Genomic DNA, 16,084 nt, shown 5'->3' on the forward strand with positions numbered 1-16,084 from the left:
ACCTAGAAAATTCACAAATACACATTTATACACATGCACACACACTTCCCATTTCAATAAGTTCCATCCCTGATATGAAATATTCATCACAACTCTCTGTGCCCAGTCCCAGTGCCATGCTCTCTGTATGTTGCCTGGGTTGGATGTCATACTCCTGATACACACACAATCTCACTCACACTAGGTGTTAAAGTATTCTTTTCCTGTTGTTGTCCCACCTCTCCTCTCCTTCTTCGTTCCTCTATTTCACTCTCTGTTACTTTGACATACTCGGATGTTTCCCGATTGTCTCTTTCCTCCATATTTCAGTTCAGGTGTCTTGCTTTCATGCCACCTTCATCAAAGACACCTTCTTTTTTTCCATTTTAGTTTTGGGAGACTGAAGTGACACTTGTGGTGCAAGATTAAAGATTCCATTTATTTATCATTTTCCTTATGAACTGTATCAGCATATATAAAGAAGACAAATCTGTTCTCCCAGCCCCAGGCAGTCTGACATAAAAGAACATGTAACATATAGACATAAATATACCAAATGAAAAGCTACTAAGGAATGAATTCACTTCTAAAAGTAGTTACAAATTCCAATAAAACTGACTTAGATTTAACAAAAAGGGCAAATTGAATGATAAAATGATTTAGATTTTCTTCTCTTACAAGCCTATCTTACATTATCTTCAGTGCAAATGTGACCATTTGCTTCAAACTAACACACACACACACACACACACACACACACACACACACACACACACGTCTCTCTCTTAGACATAAACACACACACACACACACACACACACCTCTCTCTTAAACATAAACACATACACACATGCGAAGAAGGTGGTCCTCTCTTGTACAATAGTTTGTGGATCAAGGGGGCAAATCCATTATGTTTCAGCATGGTGTTATGAGCGCTGCTTTGTCACCTTGCACAATGGTCACACTCTGAAGGGCTTATGGGTGTCTCTTTGTGTTTTACTCTGTATTCTGCAGACGTGTTGTATTATAATGTTCAGTATTGCTTTTGCATTCCAGTGAATGTGCATGTGCCCTCAACTGTAATTTTGTGGTTTGACTTTTTTCATGTAAAAACCTCCATCTTCAGTCACATTCATTGGTGCTCAGTCGCCACTGCATGGTCCCTCCATGCCTGGACATTTGAAAAGAGACATGGGGGAAAAGAGGAGATGACCTGTGCTTAGCCATACAGACAATCAGCATAGCATTAGCAGGACTGTTGAATAGAGCCATCATGTGCCCTAGGGAGCCAGTGATATAGGCTTTAAACGAGGAGGAAGTCCTGCTGAGCCTCTGTGGACACGTTCATAATTGTTTTTTAAGATCTGGATAAAGCATCGCTGCTCTGCATAGCTTTTGGTAATCCCGAGTGGCCACTCAAGGTATTCCCCTGCAGACAACTCACATTTTTTACATAAATAATCATTATAAAGGGATGTGTGTAAGACTTTTGACCTGTCTTACAGACAAACTTATATTAAGTGCATAACCTTTGGTTCTGGTTTCCACCTTCAGTCTAGTGTCCAGCTCTTAATAATGCATTCATGGCCAATATTGGGATCAGAATGGGAACTGTTAAAACTATAAATCTAAAATGTAAAGAAAAACTGATATACCTTCTATGTGTAGCTGAAAGCTTAGATCTTCTGCCATCTGCCGTCACAACGTAACTTTACATGCAATTTCAAATGATGCTGTTTAAATAGACCATGATGTCATGCCTACATGTACAACACTCAAATTACCAGTGTATGCTCAAGCAGACTCGTTTGTATGGCAGAGTTTGACAGAACTACTGTTACCGAAGTCAAGAATGTAGCATCTCTTTTCTGTGAAAACTGTAAGTTAAACATACATAGAAATATTGTTTGTCATACACTTATCCTCTCAATTCTGTAGTTCTCCCTCCTGTCCTCTCTCAGGTGCTGCGGCAGGTATATTATTTTGAAAAGCCTTGCCTTTATGTACAATGAAATAGAGCGAGAGAAGCAGGTAAATAAAGGTAGAGAGAGAGTCAGATGGGGCTAAGTGGCCTTTCTTCACCCCAAGGGTGTGCTCCGTTGGCGTCCATGGGTGCTCTTTGTTCAGAGCTTTCACTGTGATTAGAGCATTTGAGTTGACAATTCACTTAAGACCCTATTTCTTTCTGTCTCTTTCTCTCACACCTACATGAACCCCTCCATCCATCCACCCCTCCCCTTGCTTTCTCTCTCACACACACACTCTCAGGGTATATTACCCGTTCTTGTAATGCAGTTAAGCCCAGCTAGCCTTTCCTCATAATACTACTTAATTCCCCATGTTGCAGCCAAGGTAACTGCAGTGGGAGAGAGAGTGTGGAGACCGGTGCTGGCAGTTGAGATGGCGGTGGTTGAAGGGGGCAGGGACTGAGTGGGGAGGAGAGATGTGATTTTCACTGCTGCAGCTTGGTGGGCCCTCACCTCCAGCACTGTGGTAATGGCTCTAATTGCAGAAGACTAGTGCACTTCTGCCTGAGAGACTCGTGTAAAATATGGGACAATATGTTAAGTCAAGGCAACTTTAAATAACACATTTTAGCAACAAGGAAATTCAGAGTGCTTCACACAAGACATCAAAAGCATCACGACATAAAGGGAAAAAGAAACATTAAATTAGAACAATTTCAAAAATCCCTAAAACAACCCTGAACATTCACAGAGAAGATTAGATATTTGGTTTGGACTGGTATTAGAACTTTGGTTATTACCTTTTGATCACAGTTTACAAGAGTAAAAATCAAAAAATGAGTTCATTCATAGAGTGAGCTGGGAAGACTTATTTCTAACTGACTAACTGTTCACCATCCTTAACATGAGAGGGACTACTTTTTTTATTGAAGGCCTTGTAAAATTCACAGCCAAACCCATCAGGTCCAACTGCTTTGCCAGAGGGGAAGGCCCGAAAGGCATCAAGAAGATCGGCCTCAGAGATGACGGGTCAATGCTATCTCTTAAAGCGTTGTCTAGTTGGGAAATATTTAGGTTGGCAAAAAAGTGGCATAAATCTCTCCTAATGCATTATTGAGTCAGGTATCCGGCAAGAAAATATAAATCTGTGAATGTTACTCTTTTACCTGTTTCCTTCTTTTACACTCAACGTGTTTTTTAAAGCACCCACTTGTCTGTTCTTTTGCTGACGAGGATGTCTTTTTAAGACCTAAAAAATCCAATGGTATTTATGAGACACCAAAAGGCATAACAAACTAAACATAAACCTGTCTGCTCTTTGTCCCTAAACTAGTAGCCAGAAGCAAGAGATAGAAAAAGATAGGAGAGCTGAGGGGAGGGAATTACAGAATAAGAAGCAGAAGAAAAGGAGCAATGACAAAGTGACAGAAAATGAAAGAAAAGAAAAGAGAAGGAGGATGGGGTGACATTGCTTCTGGGTTAGTGCTCCAAAACGGAGTGCTAAAATCATTTCAGCTTAGATAAAGCTCTGACCACTGCCAGGCTGCCCCGGGGTATCTGCCCTGCTCATCTGCCTCTCCAATGAAACGCCTGCACACAGGGAGCCTTCAGGCAGCCAAACACCCAGATGTGAATATGCTCCCCCCCCCCCCCCCCCCCCCCCCCCCCACACACACACACACACACACACACACACACACAGATTCAAATACACTCACTCACTAACTCTTATACACACATGCACTGCTTCATCACATGTGCACACACTTACTGGCCTCTCTTGGCGAGTTTGTCGCAGTGCAGTTTATGTCTCTTAAGAGAGGAAAGCAACAGAGAGACCCTGGGGGTCTCCCTACTCCTCCTGTGAACCTCCCAAATTAACGCCCTGCCATCACGGCTCAACCTCCCAATCACCACTGCCCACACACATTAGAATCGTCATTCCATACTTTAACCGACAAACTCACCTCTACAGACCACATTAACCTTCCTCCTCTCTATAACCTCACCTTCTCATGAACTGCCTTCACCCTGTTGTCCCCACCTCGCTCTCTTTGATGTTCTTTAAACATTCATTTATATGGGATCAAGTCTTCATGCTACTTTTCAAAAGGTCAAAACTTGGCAAACCCAAAATTAGAATTCAATAGACATTTCAAATAATAAAACAATGTCACTTTAATTGATTACTACATACAATGTTCACCATACAGAAAGCAACAAATTGGCAATATTAAAACAATATACAGCATTAAATGGCTCAACTTAATACAGTATGTGCCCTGATGAGCATTGGCATAGTGCGCTTTTGGACAGAGACTCTGCATAGGGATCTGCAGCATTGACGTCTCACCCTTTCTGATAACCAAACACAGATTTAACTCACAGATAGAAGTCTTACTCACCCTGAATAAGACTAGAGCTATTTCTGTCACAACACTATGAATCAGTTTGAAGTCAGAAATGAACAAAATTCTCTGTTCTAGCGAGGATAGTTTTTGTCTTGTGTTTTTATCAACTTAATATTCATCTACTGCAAGTTCTTTGCAGTAGATGACAGAAAACAAACCATTTCTAAATGTCAACGCACATTTTGTGAACTTTTCTGACACTTCATTGATCAAACTATGAATTGATTATTAAATAAATAATTGCAGGCTTAGTAGTCATAGCCTTAAAAGAAAACCTACCTCCCGAAGAAAACACAAGCATTGATATTTACACGACAACACACCAGTTATAGGACATGTAGAAGACTTAAATTAATTTTATCAGTCATTTTACACATTTCTGAGTCCATTTCACAATTGATACCCTGCAGCACCTTCTTTCTACCTCAAACTGATCCATGCCCTCTTGTTTACCTCCCCCAAACCTTGCTTTGCGCCCTATAACCTCTCCTCCATATTATGTCCCCCCCACCCCCCATCTTCCTCACTTCTCCTCTCCCCTCAGCACCTCTTCACGAGATAGAAAATCTGAGTCTCATGTTTAAGGCATCAGTGTAGTTGTTGGGCAGACTCCTGGATGCTCGAGTCGGGGATGTTATTTGTGTCTCACTCCTCTGACACACGCTCCCTGTTTCTGTCACTCTCCCACAAAATATCTCTTTCGTTTTCTGCTCCGGTCAGTTGCGTCCCTCTTTGAATTTAGATACCTTTTGTTGTATGCAACTCTTAATCCACCCTGGACCACAGAGGTGCAAATATACACTTGTGTTTTCATGTCAAATAAGGTGATGTGTGTGTGATACTGACAATGGAACAAAAAAAAATAAAAAAATAAAATTAATGGTCAAACTCTAATTGACGCAAGATCTGACATGGATTTTAGAATTCATATAAAATTGTAAAACGGTCCGGTGATGAAATGAATTTGTTGTACATGTTTGCATTTTGCTCCTGGAATTTGGGAAAGGTGATTGCATCTTTTCCATATGACATTTGCTCACATCCAGAGAAAACTGCAGGTTTTCAGCAGGGTGGGGCTCAAAGACAGCTGTCAGGGTTTTCTCAAATTGTTTCATTCTTTTTCTATGATCCAAGAAACAAAACCTCTCATCAGCCGTTTTAAATCTCAACTGTCCTTTTCCTCTCCTGCCTGTGCACTTTTTCTCATTTTCCACCTTCACCAACCTCCTCTAGTCTCTCCTTTTTTTCTTAACACTATTCCAACTCCCTCTTTTTCCTTTTTTCTCTCCGTCTTTTTCCTCTTCCCCCCATTTCGTTCTCCTTCTCTTCCCCCGTCCTAATTGTTTTTACATTAACATTCAAAGAAACTAGATAGCTTGCTGCAGGTGACACCCTGTAATTTGACATCCTTGGCTTTCTCCAAGGAAGGACAGAGATGCAATCTGTGGCAATCTACATTGTGTGTGTGTGTGTGTGTGTGTGTGTGTGTGTGTGTGTGTGTTCCTGCAGCATAATCTGGGGTTGTCACACGGCCCCATGCCACTCTCCGTATGCTAATCAATGAACGGAGCTCTGCAAAGCTTTCGTCTGCCAGCTAAACCCCACACCTCAGTGCTGATATGTCTATTAGCCACATGTCAAACTCCCCCTTTGTTTCTGCCTCCTCCTCTCCCTCTCTCTCCGCATCTCACTCCCTCCACTATCAGTCCGTCATCCTCCTCTCTGCATATCTGTCTCCCTCGTTCCCTCCTGCCATTTCTTTCTCTATACTTTATTCAGCTCTCCTCCATGCAGCCCTCACTTCCCCTGTGTTCCTTCACTCAGCACTGCCAGTGGATGTGCACCAGATGTGATTTCAACAAGTGGACACTCTCAACTTTTCTTCAGTGCCTGAGAGAAACACAGGGCATGATGGGATTGATGGTGAAGAAAGCTGGTGCAAAACGTTGATACTGTAAGAGAAAGCAGTCCCGGCTTCAGATTCTTTTCTTTATATATTCAGTTTGTTACACATTTTGTTAAAATAGTACATGTTCTATCACATATATTTTATAGATTGGTGATTAATCATAAACTGCATAGAGACTTTTTTTTTGATGGAGTTGCTCAGGACCTTTACCAGTGTTGGTTTTGACCTCAAATACTGCATCAATTGAGGGATCAGGTATCAGCCAGTATGCCAATTTATGCAACTCTCTTTTACTATGACCAATTAACTGCCAGTAAAATCAAATGGTTTCAAGTTAATTATTATGTGAAGAATACAAACTATGGTGTGGTGCTAGCAGAGACTGTAATGTTATTCGAGGCCAGAAAAACTCCAGAAAAAGTGTTTTTGTATCTGTAATATATTTATTTTGTTCGTGATTTAATAGTAACCCACTAAATAAGAAACAATGACTTTCCATAGTAGGGTAAAGAAAAGTCATCTTACTTGCTCATTAAACTGTACTATGCTTTTATGATATCACTCCGGCTGCAGTTCTATCCTCTGCAACAGAATACGCTATCGGATGAGATTCAGGAAAGAGACTGTCTCGTTGTCAGACGTGCTGACAGAAAGCTAGAGCGGAGATAACGTGAGTAGTACTCATGTATTTGTCTTAAAGCTTTCTCCAAGATTTAAGACAGGATGACAGACAGGTAGACAGGTGTGGAAGCAGGCAGAGAAGAAGGCAAGCAGACAGTTATAGGGGCAGTTAGACAGGCAGTCAGCCCTGGCATTTTGCAGCAGATAAGTAAGCTATCAGAGGAGGGGGATAAATAGCAGAGTAAAGATTGGTCCCGGCCCCCTCAGAGAGGAGCGGGGGGCCACAATGCAGGCGTGGTGGGCAGATAGCCCCCTGCTCTCATTATACTCTGCCTAATCCAAAACGATGTTTACTCAGAGAGAGAGAGAGAGTGAGGAGGGCCACGCTTATCGAAACCCTGCACAGTCCTCTGAGCGTGTGTAGGAGTGTGTGCATGTGAGATGTGTGTGTATGTGTGTGTGTTAAAATGAGCCTATTCCAATGGAAAAAGGGATCAGGAGTGTCTCCGAGGCAGACTCTGTTGGCTAGAATGTCGATTCTTATCACACGTTGCCTGCTCCTCTGGTGAAAGGCGAATAGGCTATCTAAACTGTCTATTCACAGCATGTATGTTTACCAAAGCAGCCAGGCAGATTGATCTCTTCATAATTGCTATTATTATTTACACTCTGTTATTAATAGTTTGTTAAACCAGAAGCAAATCAGACTAATCAGGGTTGTAGAGGTTCTTAAAGTGCACAAAGCTTTCTGCTTTTGTGATCGATTGGCATTTGCTCACCATCCCGTTTGACTTGTGTTTGCATTCCAGCTTTTCTACTGCCAATCAGCTGACTGCAGCACGCACCTGATTAATATACAGCATGAAGGCTACTTAGAGCCTGAAGTACTTTTATAATACTTGGTATTTCGCCCTCTGGCATTCCAATTCTGGTTTCTGATTACGCCTTTCTTTTTGTTATGAGGAAATTCTTTTGAGGCTGGATTATTTGATTAAGATCTTAGACTTGTACAGATTTCAGTATCAACACACTGTACTGATGAACACTCAGCCCTTCAGTAAGTCTTGTAAATCAAAGACATGGTTTCGAGGATTTCCCTGAAGCTATAAAGTACTAGGAAAAATCATTTTTAATCTAAAAAACTGTTTTCTCAGGAGGAAAAATCAAATACTTGATACAAAATAGACCTCACTGCAAATTGACAAAATTGACATTTTGAAGTGTTTCTGTATGTACTCTTAAAATCAAATAGTTCTAGCTAGTGCTAATGTACCTTACTGTGATGTTAAACAAACATTCATTAATGCACACAATAAGCCAGAATCTCTGGTGTAAAAAAATAAAGCCTATGTGGAAGTGGCAGTGTAAAGAAGTGTAATAAACTAGGGAATTAACAGGTTTCGTCTGTATATGTAGCTTATTTCTTTTTTGGGGAAAAAAACTTGACATGGCATGAATTTTTTTAATAACACATCTGCTTTTAATTAAAATGAGGCGAAGAGTTTTGCATAGTAAGGCCCTAGCATTTTTTCCAGGCAGAAAAATGTGGCTGTGCACTCAGGAATACTTCTATGAAGCGTTTGTGCACTGAGAATTAAAGCGCTGCACTTCTGTCCTGTCTCTATGACAAAAGTCTGTTGACGATGGCCACTTTATGACCAACACTGGTCCGTCACTTGTTACTGTATGTTTTGTATTTTAGATCGTTTATTTCCCATTTAGACATGGAGCAAAGAGGATGTGGGTACAAGACATGATCCATAGACGGCAAAACTACATGGAATATCATACTTTGGAAAGAGTGTCAGTGATGTCAACAGCACCTTTCTGAAAAGTTGAAACATTTTCAAGTTGAACTTTCAAAGTGGAACACTTTACACAAAAAAGGCTGAACAGTCAGAAAACACAAAAAGACACACAAAAAAAAAAAAAAAAAAACAATTGGAAAAGATGCTGGCGCTCAGTAAAAAACCCTGGGTGGAGACAGGGCCTTAGGTATATTAAGGGACATGGCTGTATCAATGGGGCCACCTAATCTCCACCTCAGCCTGTTTCTAAATTGATAGATGGAGGTGGCATTTACAATATGGCCACTGCCATCATTCGACTTCAAAGTGCCTCTTCAGAAAGCAATGGGTGACATCTTTGACACTACGTCCATGTTTTCTAGATTCTTTCAAACATTCCAGTTCTAGCAGATACACACACCTTTACCTTCATATACAATCCTTCAATCTCACTTTCTCTTTCTCCCTATAACACACACATGCACACACATCAGCTCCTTGGTCTTGTGAACTGTGCGTGTACCCTGTCTAGGCTGGCCCGGGTAATCCTGGCCTCCACTAAAGTAGCCGTGTGAGAGGACAGATTGTCAGTTGATCATGGCCAGCCAAGAGCCTTATCCCTTATTGGATCGGCCATGGAGGAGGCTTAGGAATTATCTGAGGCCTTGCTTAATGTGGAGACGGATCACCGCCAGAGAGCCACCAAGCCTGAAGACACGCCGGGCCTGAGGGGAGAGAAAAACACTATATATGTGTGTGAGTGTGTTTGTGTGTATCAGTATGTGATAGAGCCGCACGCTCACCGCGCGCGCGCACAATGCGACATCATGGCCCACTTAACCCCATCTTGACACCGCTCTCTCCTTGTCTCTCTCCCTCCGTCTCTCTCTCTCACCCCTGTTCTTGCTCAGTCTATTTTTTGCCACCCATTCCAGTCCTCCTCATCCCCTCTCTACTATTATTCCCCTCATTCCAATTTCTTCTCTTTCTCTTTGTCACTCCTCTCCTTGACTTATTCCAGCTCCGGTTTTCTTTTGTTGCTATTAAATCGTCTCTAGGCCGCTTCTCTCATTTCACTTTTACCTCCATGTGAAAGTCGTCCTCACTCTTGATACACCACTTCCTTTCCTTCCATCTCAAGGATTTAAGAGTTATATTGTCATCTCAGAGTATGCTACGGAAATAAAAAGGGGGTACTCAGGTCCTGGTAAAAATGACAAAAATAGACAACATTAAAAACTCTGGACTCAATACAAAATACAAATTGAATCCAATCTATACTAAGGAGTCAAAAGATTTGAGCAAGATAGTTTTTGGGTTGGGACAAAATATCCATTCAGCAATAAATATTATCCTGACTTGTGACATAAAACGATTGAATAGCCAGTGCTGTATATTGATATTGAAATTTTAAAGAAATATGGCACTACAAACGGGTTTCCCTGCCAAGTTGACTCACTGCATCACCACTGTATGCCTTCTTACCGTCATTTTTCATCTAAAAAGTGGACTGCTTTTATACCTATAAATATTTGTCCTATCCTATTGAAAACATAACACCTTGTCATGTATGTTCTTGCTCCTCCACTGTCCTTTCTTTTTCTCACCCTATCCTTTATTTAGCCCTTTACATAAGGTTTCTTTCCTCAGCAGGTGACAGAACAGAGATATTTATAAAAAAAAAAAAAAAACAGCATTTAACTTTCCGAGGACAAAAGAAATGGAGCTAAATCCCTGCTTTGTTAAGAAAAACTGTCGACCAACACTTCATATCTCAGAGGCCTCCTGAGAAACTGCTGCTGACATCATTAGGAAACACAATGGTGTTATTTTTGAAAACATCATTCTACAACCACTTGTCTTATTACATTCAGACAAAAAGGAAACATGCTTTAACTCTATTGTCTTTCAGCCAGTCTGATAGCAGCAATCAATATTGCTTTCAGCAGGCTCACTTAAGCAGATCCTGTTATCTTAGAAATGAAAGTGCTCCGGCTCTGTTTAATTAATTGTTGGTACTGAGAACAGAGTGCCACCCTCATCTCAATCAACTCGGCTAAGCTGGAAAGTTATTTCAGGAAGTCTCCCCCCAAACAGCACCTGGATCTTCCTTCAGGTATTTCAAATAGCTCTTTCGCTAATTCCCTCCCCGCTGCCTGATCCCCAGAAAGCCCAGGGATCCCTCAGGAGGTGCCAGAGGACATGTGTGTGGAGGTTGCCTCAGGGACCGGGTTACCTTTCTTAACCTACTGCCGCCGCGGCCCAGACCTGGATAAGCAAAAGAAAACGGAGGGATGGTTGGATTATTCCATCCTGTGCATGTGATTACTCACAGCTACTGAGGCCAGATTAGCGCTCCGTAAGTGCCGGAGTTCCCAGGGTCAGGCCTAGGTCACCAGGATGATGAGGGATGAGGGTTTAGGACCATGGCAGTAGTTCTACCAAGAAATGGTATTGGTTCAGGAGACTTCCTTCCTACAGGACTGCTAACATGAAAGGAAGACTGGTTTCTAGGAAAGCACAGGATCAAGAAAAGCCCAGTCATTACACTGCTGCTTGTGGTACTTATGACTTGTATCACTGTTTAGTTTCAACCTCACAATCAGCCCATAAATTATCCGCTATCAATCAACCTCTTACTTATTTTATAGTAGATTAATTGGTACCGTTAGAGTATTTTGTAAGGAAAAGGAAAAGTCAAACATATTGGAATCAATCAATCAGAGCTACTTAAATGTTAATATTTTCTGTTTTATTTACTTCTTTACTAAAACCAGACAAACAGTAAACTAAATGAATTTAGGTTGTGGACAATATTGGACAATTCAGGACATAATCTTGGGCGTTGGGAAACACTGAACAATATTATTTACTCAGCCCTGCCATTGACCAAACAATGAAATCTACTATTAGAAGAAAAGGGGAATTCTTAGTTGAAGCACTTTCTATTTTTTCTAAAATAATGCACGTTTAAATTCATAAACATTGTTGCAGGAAAACGGTGGATGATGTTAATTGGTTTGACGAGTTTGGCTAACTTAAGCAGCGCTAGCACTGCCAGCCTTAAGTCCTCTATGCAGGTTAACATCCACATATCTGTGTTACATGTGGTTAGACGATATGCCAGATTAACCTGACAGCCTATATACATTTACATTTTCTAGATCAAAATACTGCCAGACTACACTGTTTCTACAAGATGCTATCTGTCCACTGTGCTTGTTTACATTCAGGTAGTTGGGAGAGCAGGTCCATTAACCGAAACTACAGCCAGTCAAAGGCTATAGCCTCTGCTAGTGGCGGGTTTTAGCATAACATTAGAGCAACATAGAGGGCCAACATTAAAAATATTAACAATTTTGCTTAACCGATTAGTATCTGGTGCTGACTAGCAAGTTTGATGACATTTAACTGTTTAGTTGACTAAACGTGCACATCCCTTTATTAAAATTGGGATCATTATCAGAAATACAGCATCCGATCATATAACAGTTGACTATTGCTGTTTAAAGACAGACCTTTAAAAAATATATATTTTTTCATCTCTCAGGTTTTCAGCTATTTCTAAACTCAGAGTATCCCACCCATAGGGGAGTTTACAATGTTTCCAGCTCACTACCCAAATAAGCTGCACATATGGTTTTCGGGGTAACACTGCTGGCAAGATTTAGTGCATGGTACGAGTGATAACTTTATTGAGCTGACACACACACACACACACACACACACACACACACACACACACACACACACACACACACACACACACACGAACACACATAGACAGACTCTCTCTCTCTCACTCTCTCTCTCTCTCTCACACCTACACAGCTTCCTTTGCTCATCTAGTAATTGAAGGTGAGACATAATTTCATTATCCTCAGGAAAAGTAATCTGCTCTTCACTCCTGATCCCCTCATTTCCTACAGTGCAACTCGACCTGGGAGACACACACACACACACACACACACACTCAAATGCCCTATACACATACACAAAACATGCACACACAGACACTCACACAGTTTTTATCACTTTGGGCTATTAATGTTATTAGAGTTGGGGATTAACCATCAGATTCACATATGCTTTACAGAGCTTTATGACTGAGTGCTGTCTGTCTTGCTCTCTCTCTCACAGACACACATGAACACACACCTTTGTTTTATCTGAGAGTGTGTGTACCTGACATTAACTGGCCCTCAGCACTATTCTTTGTTTGTCTTGTTGAACAGCAAAGCTCACCCACTTTAATGTTGCATTACCACCCTCTGCTGTTCATCTCCCCAGGATGTTTTGGGCTGCCCTTCATGTCAAGTGTCATGGTAACACACATCCGAGGGTGAGACTGACGTTTCACAGGGCAAATGTTTGGAACGGATACTATTTGGTTTTGTGTGAACACCCAATCAAAAAGAGAATGGTTGAATTAAGGGTGGCAGGTTAATACCCCACGCATACATCAGTTATAAAGGATGAATAGAGATTACATGTAAAGCGATGTCTTTGCTCAGTCGTGCAGCACAACAGGGCTCTTAACCATTTGTTTGTGAACAAAAGGAAAGCAAGTAATTTCTGTTTTTATTCATCAAGATGAATAAATTTGCATCTCAGGCCTTCATCTATTCTTACAGTGTTCTAAGACAAATCCAACGTCGACCTAAACTAAGGACTTGACTGAAGTATATATAACGTATTTGACCAACGTGGTTCTTAAAAACAGCATCATCAGTGATCTGAAATGTGGATTCCTCATTTAGTTTGGTGTCTACAATTCAATTGTCTTGTTAGAAGTCATTGCTGTAGCCTTTTTAAGCTTAATTATCAGGGATCCAGCCCATTTAAATATTGTAATAAAGTTGAGAGTGTATATAGATTTAATCTTTCTCAGTTATGGGTATTAAATATATTATGGTAGATCATACAGCCTTGCATAATTTAGGAAATGGCATGTGGTATGTTTTCCTGAATCAATAAATTAGCTGAGATCCTAAAAGGTAAGATAAAAATGAGATAAAAACACAGAGGAAGCCACAATGTCTCAAGAATTGACAAGGTTTTTTTTTTGCAACTTTGCAATTTCATGTTACTACACTGTAGTTTAATTTGTCTCCCATAAATTCTCAGAAGTTCATCAAATGTTAAGAAATTATTTTATCCTATCCAGGATTCAACAACAACATTTCCCACCTCTTTAGAAAAATATTGCCCTAGATTTGTGGCCCAGCCTCATTAGCAGTTAATAGGTATGGTGCATACAACCACATCCAAGATTGGGAGGTAAAAAAACATATTTGGGGACAGCTGAGGACATTGTGGTTTTCCTTTAAATACACGCTTATAAGGGAATGAAATCATCCCCCATAAACTCATGTTCAGATGAGACTAATTATTAAAAATCTTTCAAGCACATAACAATTCTAGGTGCAGCATTTCTCTACATGCAGAACACTAAAGCAGCCCTAAGTGAGAGTATAAAGTTTTCTGTTTTGTGGTATAACAGCTGGCTGAAGGGAATAACAGATGACATTTTAAATGTCACTGTGTTCAAGCCTTACAAGTGTTCAAACTCTCTAGCCACACAGTGGAGCATCTCTGCCTGTCATTGTGTGTGTGTGCGCGTGTGTGTGCGTGCGTGCGTGCATGTTTGTGTGTGTGTGTGTGTTCTGTCAAGCTAAGACGTAGAAAGCGTGTTTTTTTTTCTAATGGGGAAAAGGAATATTTGGACATTTTATCAATAGGCATTATTAAATCCTGCTTGCTTGAGCTAATCTTGGCGGACCGGAGCGAGGCGAAAGAGAGGGAGCGAGAGAGCGAGGGTTGAGTGAGAGAGATAGACACAGAGAGGGAGAGTGAGGGAGCAGTGATGTCTGGCCCACGAGGTGAAGAGAGACCGCCTGTAAGCCGCTTATTATATCGACTACCACCTTTTCTCTCTCCTCCTCCTCCAACCCTCCCCTCCCACCCTGGTTTTCTCTCGTTACCTCGCTCATTTTCTATCTCTGTCTCCCTCCGCTCCCTTGCTCTCTCGCCAACTCATTCTATATCCCCTCATTCTCTTTTCTCAACAACTCCTTCATGTAAACACACACACACACACACACACACACACATGCGCACACACAAAGATGCATATGTGCACACAAACACACACAGACAGCGCAAGCTAAACCTTCGTGTTCAAAGCCAGCAGCAAAAGCTGAAGTTTGATTCAAATGAATGTTTACTTTTTCTACTGCCAAGATGTGTGTGTTTCCTGTGTGTGTTTAAAGCAGACAGAATATTGCACCAGGCATGCAAATGTGTGTGTGTATGTGTGTGTTACACATGCACAGCAGAGGAGAAGGGCTGACAGTAGGTGATAAGCCAGACGGGCCTGCACGCTGTGATTATCACCCACCGGACCCCCTGTCGCACACACATACTTGCCTACACACTTGCATAGGCACACTTGCATACACAGTGCCCAATGGGAGCGAGTGTTGCAAGGATTTAGGATTGAAAGACTGACAGTCAGACAAACAGAGACAGAGAAGCCTTGGATCACAGGCAAGGTGGATCCAAAAGAGAAGCAAATGAACACAGACTGAAAAACACAATGCCTTGAATTATGTTTCACTGAACACTCATTGTTTTTATTTTGGTTTGGTGTCAATATTCAGGTGTTTTTGATGTTGAGCTGCTGGAATCAAAGCACCATGTTACACTAGAGATGCAAAATGAAGGCCTGCAGATGAAGATCTGTCGCTGAGTTGAATAAACATCCGTCAGTAACTTAAACTTCTTTTCTCTCTCTCTCTCTCTCTCTCTCTCTTTCTGACCCAGGTGTGTGGCCATCTGAAGAGGTGATGGCTCACTACTGTCTGAAGAAACGTCACATGTTCAAGTGAGTTATTCCCGCTCATCCATATTCAAATGACAAATCACTGAAGAAAACTAGGACTGTCAGCTGTGATTGATTGCATCGATCAGGGTTCATTGATTGCTTTTCAGTTCAGTCCTTTTTCTGTCATAACTCGATGTAAATAATAGATTCACTGATTGAATAATAAAATACGATTGGGGCATTCAGAAAGAAGTATAGTGGCATGAAATGACCAAAAAGGAAGAATAAGACATTTCTCAATTGGCTGTATTGTATAAAACTATAACTAATCATTCCTCTTTCTGGTTCAGTGCCACACCTTAGTAATATAAATCATCCTTACATAAGCACTTGCTGAAACACTAAACTGCATCATGGTTTTTAATTCCATGGTTTGTTTGCCTCTGAGGGACCTTAGATGGTAAATATTATTGAAAATCGCAGCAGATGATAGAGGAAGTGAGAGTAGCAACATCCCTGGAAATTCAATGATAATACTGTAAGATATAATTTTATATAAAAACTTCTACATTGACCCAGTCAAT

General features: G+C 41.0%; 2 protein-coding genes across 4 annotated transcripts in view; both read left to right on the plus strand.

The window, feature by feature from the left end:
• Positions 1–16,084, plus strand: part of camkmt (calmodulin-lysine N-methyltransferase) — a 106,433-nt gene that overhangs the window by 54,689 nt on the left and 35,660 nt on the right. For all 3 annotated transcript variants that reach the window (XM_061040115.1, XM_061040114.1, XM_061040113.1), the window contains exon 5: positions 15,500–15,560. In XM_061040115.1, the coding sequence (XP_060896098.1) occupies positions 15,500–15,560 (61 nt within the window). The remainder of the gene's footprint in view (positions 1–15,499; positions 15,561–16,084) is intronic.
• LOC132975527 (insulin-like growth factor-binding protein 1) overlaps positions 1–16,084 on the plus strand; it is a 362,521-nt gene that overhangs the window by 44,316 nt on the left and 302,121 nt on the right. The gene's annotated exons all lie outside the window — the stretch shown is intronic.

The sequence above is a fragment of the Labrus mixtus genome, chromosome 6 (assembly GCF_963584025.1).
Source record: "Labrus mixtus chromosome 6, fLabMix1.1, whole genome shotgun sequence".
Lineage (NCBI taxonomy): Eukaryota > Metazoa > Chordata > Actinopteri > Labriformes > Labridae > Labrus > Labrus mixtus.